Source organism: Mus caroli, chromosome 2 (genome assembly GCF_900094665.2).
Source record: "Mus caroli chromosome 2, CAROLI_EIJ_v1.1, whole genome shotgun sequence".
Classification (NCBI taxonomy): Eukaryota; Metazoa; Chordata; class Mammalia; order Rodentia; family Muridae; genus Mus; species Mus caroli.
Genome location: NC_034571.1, coordinates 169,704,334 through 169,714,068, shown reverse-complemented (window position 1 = coordinate 169,714,068; position 9,735 = coordinate 169,704,334). Strand labels below are relative to the sequence as shown.

The 9,735-nt window shown below is 57.2% G+C and overlaps 2 protein-coding genes across 2 annotated transcripts in view; both read left to right on the top strand.

Annotated features, from left to right (window-relative positions):
• The window catches only part of LOC115029112 (laminin subunit alpha-5-like), a 10,022-nt gene extending 7,860 nt beyond the window's left edge, over positions 1 to 2,162 (top strand). Inside the window, exons 17-21 of the mRNA XM_029468662.1 lie at positions 303 to 425; positions 515 to 664; positions 1,271 to 1,422; positions 1,503 to 1,613; positions 2,106 to 2,162. Of these exons, the coding sequence (XP_029324522.1) occupies positions 303 to 425; positions 515 to 664; positions 1,271 to 1,422; positions 1,503 to 1,613; positions 2,106 to 2,162 (593 nt within the window). The remainder of the gene's footprint in view (positions 1 to 302; positions 426 to 514; positions 665 to 1,270; positions 1,423 to 1,502; positions 1,614 to 2,105) is intronic.
• A 91-nt stretch (positions 2,163 to 2,253) lies between these two features.
• On the top strand, positions 2,254 to 9,733 carry LOC110307719 (laminin subunit alpha-5; the record flags this gene model as incomplete). The annotated part of the gene is made up of 25 exons (XM_029468659.1): positions 2,254 to 2,512; positions 2,710 to 2,906; positions 3,184 to 3,300; positions 3,440 to 3,594; positions 3,848 to 3,989; positions 4,084 to 4,186; positions 4,498 to 4,608; positions 5,302 to 5,481; positions 5,556 to 5,704; positions 5,785 to 5,961; positions 6,063 to 6,199; positions 6,279 to 6,432; positions 6,598 to 6,731; positions 6,805 to 6,967; positions 7,083 to 7,205; positions 7,287 to 7,435; positions 7,513 to 7,789; positions 7,901 to 8,031; positions 8,150 to 8,320; positions 8,412 to 8,526; positions 8,619 to 8,764; positions 8,836 to 9,031; positions 9,139 to 9,303; positions 9,394 to 9,547; positions 9,627 to 9,733. Coding segments are annotated over exons 1-25 (3,810 nt in total), but the record flags the coding sequence as incomplete, so codon positions are not given.
• Positions 9,734 to 9,735: the final 2 nt, after the last annotated feature.

Below are 9,735 nucleotides of genomic sequence, written 5' to 3'. Positions count from 1 at the left end.
CTGTCTGTGCAAAGCAGGCGTGACTGGACAACGTTGTGACCGCTGTTTGGTAGGGCTGGCAGTGGCCTGAGGACGGGGTGGGCTAGGAGGGAGGAAGTGTGCTGAGGGAGAGTCCTGGTCTGTGGAGAAATGGNCCAGGNGNAGCTTGGGCTGGTCCTGAGGAGCCTGAGCTAGCNCAGGTTTCCAGGGCTGCCAGGTGTGACGCTGAGGGCTAGACAGGCTGTGACGACGTGGTGTATCACAGGAAGGATACTTCGGTTTTGAGCAATGCCAGGGCTGCCGCCCTTGTGCCTGTGGACCAGCTGCCGAGGGCTCCGAGTGCCACCCTCAGAGCGGTCAGTGTCACTGCCAGCCAGGGACTACAGGACCCCAGTGCCTCGAGTGTGCCCCTGGCTACTGGGGCCTCCCGGAGAAGGGGTGCAGGCGTGAGTACAGGACTGTGGGAAAGCAGGGTGGAGAAAGGCAGGCATCCCTGAGCGCCTACAGTCACATCTGCCTACCCCTCTTCCTGCAGGCTGCCAGTGTCCCCGAGGCCACTGTGACCCACACACGGGCCGCTGCACCTGTCCNCCGGGGCTCAGCGGGGAACGCTGTGACACCTGCAGCCAGCAGCACCAGGTGCCTGTACCAGGCAAGCCTGGGGGCCATGGCATACACTGTGAAGGTAAGCCTTCACTCTACTATTCTCCATCTTTCCCCACTATTTCTACAATGCCTGGTATTTGGGGTTCCCAGGCCTGATGGGCTAATGTTCTTTCCCTGTATTAAATCGCGACATCCCAAAGGGGACCCCAGCTGCCTGTATCCATTTTCTGAGGATTTCCACAACTCCATGCTAACCTGATATCCACCTTTTGATATCCATCCCAAGTGGGGANGTCGCTCCAACACTGGCCACTGTCCCTTTGNTGGATCTCACTGCCTGGGATTCTCCCTAATAAAGTGTTCCATAGTCTCAGGCCAGCTTCCTCCTGCCCATCCAGTTTCCTCCTGACCAGATGGGGGCCTTCACTTGACCCTGGGATGATGCCTTTGCTGACCTTGTGTCCCTTATAACTTTGACATAACCGGCATAGTTCAGTCTCTTAGGCCAGCCTCTCATGCTTTGCTGACCCTATGCTGACCCTGTTTTCCTGATAAGTTCTGCCCTGGCCCAGTCACTCCATATTTATTACCCATAACCCTGGTGCTGGTTTCTTGTGCTGACCCGCTTATCTCTGTGGTCCCTGGCTCACCCATGTCCTCCATACCCATTCTCCCCTGTCTACAGTGTGTGACCACTGTGTGGTCCTGCTTTTGGATGACCTCGAGCGGGCTGGTGCCCTCCTCCCCGCTATCCGTGAGCAGCTGCAGGGTATCAATGCCAGCTCCACGGCCTGGGCCAGGCTACACAGGCTGAATGCCTCCATTGCTGACCTGCAGGTATTTCATGCCCACCCGCCTGCCGCCCTGCCTCCTCTAGCTGGCCGTGTGGTACTTAACCTCCCTCCTGCCCCCCACAGAGTAAACTCCGGAGCCCACNGGGACCCCGCTACCAGACAGCACAGCAGCTACAGACTCTAGAGCAGCAGATTATAAGCCTTCAACAGGATACGGAGAGGCTGGGCAGTCAGGCAAGACCTATGACCCTATCCCATGTCCTGTGGTGCCTCTGCTCAGGAGCCCTCACCTTCAGGATCTCCCAGTCCTTGACACCAAAGCCCCCTCCCCCATCCCAGGGGCCACCCTCTGCTTGTGGACGTTGTACATCGTGGTGCGGAGCCTAGTGCGCACCACGATGTACAACGTCCACAAGCAGGAGTGGATCATACAGAACCACTGGTACTAGCAAACCTTCGTGAGGAATAGACCAGCAGCAGCTGAAAGGAAACTGGGGCTCCCAATCTTTCTTTTTTTTTTTTTTAAGATTTATTTATGTATTTCATGTATGCAAGTACACCGTTGCTGTCTTCAGACACTACAGAAGAGGGCATCGGATCCCATTACAGATGGTTTTGCGCCACCATGTGGTTGCTGGGATTTGAACTCAGGACCTTCAGAAGAGTAGTCNGTGCTCTTGACCACTGAGNCATCTCTCCAGCCCAGGGCTCCCAATCTTATGACAGGATCTGGCACAGCCAAAGGAGTGGGGAAAAGTGAACTTTCTGCTTGAGGAAGGCTGAACCAGCATGTCAGGATTAACAGAGAAAGGCAGAGAGGGGTCTTAATCTTGGGCTCCAAGAGCCTGTGAAGTGCTGCTGGGATATGTGCTGGCGGCCTGCCGAAATGCCTTGGGCAGCTCTCAGGCTTGGAAATGGGTGATGGAGTCTAGCCCCAGATCCTGACAATCCCCTCTCTGTAGAGCTGGCATCTCGCATGGGCCAAGGATCTCCAGACAATGCCTCAGTACCTTCTGGCGAGCAGCTGCGCTGGGCTCTGGCTGAAGTGGAGCGGCTGCTATGGGATATGCGGACGCGTGACCTGGGGGCCCAGGGGGCAGTGGCAGAGGCCGAACTGGCCGAAGCCCAGAGGCGTGAGTGGGGTCAAACCCTGTTAGGCAGGGCTGCTCATGATCACGGCCTGGGAGCCTTGGAGCCAAATGTAAAACAGCAGCAGCTGGCCTGCTTCTGAGGTGGACTAGATGGGTGCTGGGCAGTGACCAGGGGAGGGGGGGGTCATGATGGGGTCTAGGCAGCAGGGTGACCACCTTCCTACTCTGGTGTTGGCCAGTGATGGCTCGTGTCCAGGAACAGCTGACCAGCTTCTGGGAGGAGAACCAGTCATTGGCCACACACATTCGGGACCAGCTGGCTCAGTATGAGTCTGGCCTCATGGATCTTCGTGAGGCCCTGAACCAGGCNGTCAATACCACCCGGGAGGCTGAGGAACTCAACAGCCGCAACCAGGAACGGCTGAAGGAAGCCCTGGTGAGTATATTTGTTTCTTGCCCTGTGTCCCTGTCTCCCACCCTTTCCACTCTCCGGCCACCTCCTCCCCAGGCCCTGGTCTTCTGTCAACTATTTCCCTGTTCTCCCTNCTCTCTCTACATCTCCCCTCCTCTTCTTGGTCCTTTCTGCCTGTCCCCCATGTTCTCTCAGACCCAGGTCTCCCCTCCCTCATCCTGTCCCCCTCCCCCACTTATCGCTCTGTGGTGCTTAGAGCCCCATTACAGCCTTTCTTCCCGCTCTCTTAAAATGTCCCAAGCAATGGAAACAGGAACTGTCCCAGGACAATGCCACCTTGAAGGCCACTCTTCAAGCCGCCAGCCTCATCTTGGGCCATGTTTCTGAGCTTCTGCAGGGCATAGACCAGGCTAAGGAGGTAAATACAACCCCCTCCACATCACTCATTCCTGGCTAGTCTCCTCTAAGATTTCTGGTTGCTGCCAGATTGAAGCTATGCTGGACTCCCTGGCCCCACATTAGGAGGATAATTAAAATAAGGCCCACTACCATCACAGGACCTAGAGCACCTGGCAGCCAGCCTGGATGGAGCCTGGACACCCTTACTGAAGAGGATGCAGGCCTTTTCCCCTGCCAGCAGCAAGGTGGACTTGGTAGAGGCTGCTGAGGCCCACGCTCAGAAGCTGAACCAGCTGGCGATCAACCTGTCTGGGTATGTGGCACTCCCAAGGGTGCCCCGGTTGGCCCACAGTCGGGTGACTAGACTGGGAGGGTTCCTGGAGGAAGAAGTCATCATTCCAGAAGGAGCCAGGCTTTTTTGTAGCCTCATGGGAAGTTTGGGGCCCAAATTTTGGCAGAAAGGAGCAGATCTAAAGCAATAAGACTCCCTGAGAAGATGACCAGCCGGGTTATACTCTCTGGCACACCTAACCACACATCCCATGATCCTTCTTCCCTCCCGGCAGCATCATCCTTGGCATCAATCAGGACCGCTTCATTCAGAGGGCCGTGGAAGCCTCCAATGCCTACAGCAGCATCCTTCAGGCTGTTCAGGCTGCCGAGGATGCGGCAGGCCAGGCACTGAGGCAGGCCAGCCGCACATGGGAGGTGAGGCTCCGAGCATCCGTGGACCGTAGGAACCCTGCTCCCAGGCCTGATGGTGTGAACGGTCCCATGTTAAACAGCCCCCGATCTTCTGCAGATGGTGGTGCAGCGGGGCCTAGCAGCTGGAGCCCGGCAGCTGTTAGCCAACAGCAGTGCCCTGGAGGAGACCATCCTTGGACACCAGGGGAGGCTGGGCCATGGTAAGTGCATAGATCCTAGAGTACACTGATATCTGGGACATGTCCCTGTAGCTTCAGGATGATTCTAATGTGGTTCAGTGTAAGAATCAATAGGTACTAAATGTGCCTGCCCTATGTGGCTTCTACTCCACGGGGTCTACTCTGTGTGTGTGTGGGGGAGGGCGGTAATGTCTGCCTGTCTTGGTGGTATGCCGAGGGACCACAGCCAGAGGAGGATAGAGCTCAAGGCCCCTATCTTTGTCCTCACTCCATTTGTGGGCCAGGAGGGTTGGCTGGAACTTCTTGGCACTGAGGCTGCCTCCCCTCTGCAGCTCAGGGCCGTCTGCAGGCTGCGGGGATCCAGCTTCATGATGTCCGGGCCAGGAAGAACCAGCTAGCAGCCCAGATCCAGGAGGCACAAGCCATGCTGGCCATGGACACGAGTATGTGGCTTCTCCCTTCTCTTCCTGTCACTCTTCCGTACTCAGTAGTGCCTCGTGAGAGTAGACACATGCCTAATGAGTCAGTCCATGCTGTGGTTAGTGTGTCCAACGAGGCTTGAGTGCTAAGGGGCACTCTGGGCTTGTGCCTCTGATGGGTGGCACAGGTCACTGACACAGTGGCCCTGTAGGCACTAGGCACTGATAAGCAGGTCACAAGAGTGCTGGACAGTGGTGACATTATGGGCGGGCATGGGACAAGCAGCAATGGGGTAGTTACTGGAGGATGTAGGAGCNTGCCCTTTGGTTCAGGANAAGGGCATTCCTGGAAAAGACCTACTGACCTGTGAGCACAGAGGTCAGAGTGGGGTTCATCTGGCTGCCTCTCCAAGAGAGCTCAGAACTGACAACAGTGTGGTTTGACCCTGTCGTCTGGGTTTCTCTGTAGCCACCAAAATGTCCCAATGTCCCAGGCACTCATGGGCACAAACCTAGAAACCAGGCAAGACTTGGGAGTTGGTAATGGCCCCTGGGAGGGAGGGTTACAGGGCCATGAAGAGAAGTGTGGGTAGGATCGTGAATGTATTGAGCTGCAAGTATGGCGCTTATGCTATCCACAGGGGGTAGGTTCCCGCAGCAGAGGGCCCTGGGAACATGAAGTTGGCTGCTGCTGGAAATGGTCTCCATCTGTTACAGGTGAGACCAGTGAGAAGATCGCTCANGCCAAGGCTGTGGCTGCCGAAGCCCTCAGTACGGCCACCCACGTGCAGTCTCAGCTTCAGGGTATGCAGAAGAATGTGGAAAGGTGGCAAAGCCAGCTGGGAGGCCTGCAAGGCCAGGACCTGAGCCAGGTGGAACGGGATGCAAGCAGTTCAGGTGAGCAAGTGGTCCTTGCCTTCCTGGGGGCCAAAGCGTGGGAGACAAGATTCTCATCCCACCNCCTCCTGCAGTGTCCACCCTGGAGAAGACATTGCCACAGCTGCTGGCCAAACTGAGCCGTCTGGAGAACCGTGGAGTTCACAATGCCAGCCTGGCTTTGTCTGCCAACATTGGTCGTGTGCGCAAGCTCATTGCCCAAGCTCGGAGTGCCGCCAGCAAGGTGGGTGCTCACCTTGGATGTAGGCAGTGATGGTGGACCTGGTAAGCCAGGTAGTAAACCCTTTTGTGCTACACTTGCAGGTCAAGGTGTCCATGAAGTTCAATGGGCGTTCAGGGGTACGACTGCGTACCCCACGAGACCTTGCCGACCTTGCTGCATACACTGCCCTCAAGTTCCACATCCAGAGCCCAGTGCCAGCNCCNGAACCTGGCAAGAACACAGGGGACCACTTTGTTCTGTACATGGGCAGCCGCCAGGTACCAAGCAGGCAGGGGGAATGGGCCATATTGGACTGCAAGTTAGAAATGGGTGGTGTTGGGTCTCCATCCTAACTGCGTCTTCTGGCCCGTCGCCACAGGCCACTGGGGACTACATGGGAGTGTCTCTGCGTAATCAGAAGGTGCACTGGGTGTACAGGCTAGGAGAGGCTGGCCCCACGACTCTCAGCATCGACGAGAACATTGGGGAGCAGTTTGCAGCTGTTAGCATCGACAGGTAGGGTTGCCTTGATGGGAGGTTAGACTTGTATTTCCCGGTGCTGTGTCTGTGTCTCACCCCTCACCTCTGCTCTTAGGACCCTCCAGTTTGGCCACATGTCTGTCACCGTGGAGAAGCAGATGGTTCATGAGATCAAGGGAGACACGGTGGCCCCTGGGAGGGAGGGACTACTCAACCTGCATCCTGACGATTTTGTCTTCTACGTGGGAGGTTACCCCAGCAACTTCACGGTGGGCCTGGCTCGGCCTTGGGGTCGTCTTCGAGTGTCCAGGCAGTCCTGCCTACCCTGACCTAGAAATAGTCCTTGCCTGCTTTTAAGTTAATTCTCCTGCAGCCTGAGTGTGGTTGGTCTCTGGGAGATAGGAAGGTGCCCTGACCATACACTTTACCCACAGCCCCCTGAACCCCTCCGATTCCCTGGTTACCTGGGCTGCATTGAGATGGACACACTGAACGAGGAGGTGGTCAGCCTCTACAATTTTGAGCAGACCTTCATGCTGGACACTGCGGTAGATAAGCCTTGTGCTCGGTAGGTAAGGCCCAGNAGCACCCTGTGCCTCCACTTACCCGCCCTCNGCTGACCTGAGGCCTCCAACNTGCAGCTCTAAGGCCACCGGTGACCCATGGCTCACGGATGGCTCCTACCTGGATGGCAGTGGCTTTGCCCGCATCAGCTTTGAGAAGCAGTTCAGCAACACAAAACGCTTTGACCAGGAGCTGCGGCTTGTGTCCTACAATGGGATCATCTTTTTCCTCAAGCAAGAGGTACGGCTGACCCCCATGTCCCACCCTGCCCTGTGCCTCCCCCCATTCTGGCTTTGCCCTGCTGTGACCCTTCCTAAGGCCCCCGAGTTCACCTCGCTCTGCCCTGCCCTTGCAGAGCCAGTTCTTGTGCCTGGCAGTGCAGGAAGGCACCCTTGTGCTCTTCTATGACTTCGGCTCTGGCCTGAAGAAGGCCGACCCACTGCAGCCCCCACAAGCCTTGACGGCAGCCAGCAAGGCGGTAAGGCAAGGAAGGGGCCCGGGGACGGGAGGACCAACAGAGAAATTTGGCTTTCCTGAGCCCGCTACCCATCCCTTGCAGATCCAAGTGTTTCTACTGGCTGGCAACCGCAAACGTGTGTTGGTGCGTGTGGAGCGGGCCACCGTGTTCAGCATAGACCAGGATAACATGCTGGAGATGGCTGANGCCTACTACTTGGGAGGTGTGCCACCTGAACAGCTGCCCCTGAGGTGAGCATGGGCCCTGGGGTACGTGGGGTCCCAGTGCCACCACGGCAGCCACTCATGACCTGACTGGTGTCCNACAGCCTACGGCAGCTCTTCCCCTCTGGAGGCTCTGTCCGTGGCTGCATCAAGGGTATTAAGGCTCTGGGCAAGTACGTCGACCTCAAACGGTTGAACACCACGGGCATCAGTTTCGGCTGCACNGCTGACCTGCTAGTGGGACGCACCATGACTTTTCATGGCCACGGCTTCCTGCCCCTGGCACTTCCCGATGTGGCGCCCATCACCGAAGTGGTCTATTCTGGCTTTGGCTTTCGTGGCACCCAGGACAACAACCTGCTGTATTACCGTACCTCCCCGGTGAGCTGCTGGTAGCTTGCTTCTGCTGCAGCCAGCAGTCTAGGCCTGTGGGGGCAAGAAGGGATGGGTCTGGACTCTTGGTCTAACCGGTGATCTTGCCTCTGTCCCTAGGATGGGCCCTACCAAGTATCCCTGAGGGAGGGCCATGTGACACTCCGTTTTATGAACCGAGAGGTGGAAACTCAACGGGTCTTTGCTGATGGTGCCCCTCACTATGTTGCCTTCTACAGCAATGTCACAAGGTGAGCCCTGCCTCAGGCAGAGAGGGAAGGAGGGCTAGTATGCGCCACAGGAGGGCCTGGGGGAGGCTAGCTCTTCAGGAAGAATGTGCTAGGCTGGGAAACACCATCTTCTTCCCAGGGTATGGCTGTATGTGGATGACCAGCTACAACCAGTAAGGTCTCATGAGAGAACAACTCCCATGCTCCAACTACAGCCTGAGGAACCCTCACGGCTTCTCCTGGGAGGCCTGCCTGTGTCTGGTACCTTCCACAACTTCAGTGGCTGCATCAGCAATGTTTTTGTACAGCGGTGAGCTGGTGGGTGTAGGGAATGAAGTCCCAGCTCACCCCAGCATTCTAGCTACTGACATATCTATCTACCTGCCCCTGCCCCCTCCCAGACTTCGGGGACCACAGCGTGTGTTTGACCTACACCAGAATATGGGGAGTGTCAATGTAAGCGTAGGCTGTACACCAGCCCAACTCATCCAGACCTCAAGGGCCACGGCTCAGAAGGTGGGGGACCCACAGTGGTGTGTGGGCAGGACTGGGGTAGCTGGGGCTGTCAAGCAGTTGGCCAATGCATTGTGGTCTGGTCTGTGCCTTAGGTTTCCCGCCGTAGTCGACAACCCAGCCGGGACCTTGCCTGCACGACACCCTGGCTCCCTGGGACTATTCAGGATGCATACCAGTTTGGGGGACCCCTGCCCAGTTACCTGCAGTTTGTGGGTGTCTCCCCGTCCCATAGGAATAGGTAAGGTTGGCCAGGGTAGGCTTGGGTGGGATTGGAGGTATTGCCCGTGCTGACAACATGCTTGCTTTCAGGCTCCACCTCTCGATGCTTGTCCGTCCACATGTGGCTTCCCAGGGCCTCTTGCTCTCTATAGCCNCCATGTCGGGCCGCAGTCCTTCGTTGGTACTCTTTCTAAACCATGGACACTTTGTCGCACAGACTGAGGGCCCTGGGCCCCGGCTCCAGGTCCAGAGTCGCCAGCACTCACGGGCTGGCCAGTGGCACAGGGTGAGAGGTTACAGAGAGAGTGGGTGGCAGGGCATAGGCAATGACCCTCAAGCTCCTTTCTTCCCAGGGTCCTGGGATACTGTTGACTGCGATTCTTCCCACACCAGGTGTCTGTCCGCTGGGGAATGCAGCAGATCCAGCTTGTGGTGGACGGCAGTCAGACCTGGAGCCAGAAGGCTCCCCACCATCCGGTCCCCAGGGCAGAGAGACCACAGCCCTACACCCTCTCTGTAGGAGGTCTCCCTGCCAGCAGTTACAGTTCCAANCTCCCTGTGAGAACCATACCGCCCCCATCCCTGGTCTAGTCCCGGGTGTCCACCCTTGGCAGTCTAAGCCTTATGTTAACCATCTGCTCCTTGCAGGTGTCTGTGGGGTTCAGCGGCTGTCTGAAGAAATTACAGCTGGATAAGCGGCCACTGAGGACCCCAACGCAAATGGTGGGGGTCACACCCTGTGTCTCAGGCCCCCTGGAAGATGGCCTGTTCTTCCCAGGCAGTGAGGGAGTTGTCACATTAGGTATGTGAGGCAAGGAAGGTCTTGTGGGAATAGTTCTAAGCCAGGCCCTGGACCTCTCCCTCACTGCTCCTCCCCACAGAGCTCCCCAAGGCCAAGATGCCCTATGTGAGCCTTGAGCTAGAGGTGCGGCCCTTGGCAGCTGCTGGCCTCATCTTCCACCTGGGCCAGGCCCGGGCCACTCCCTACAT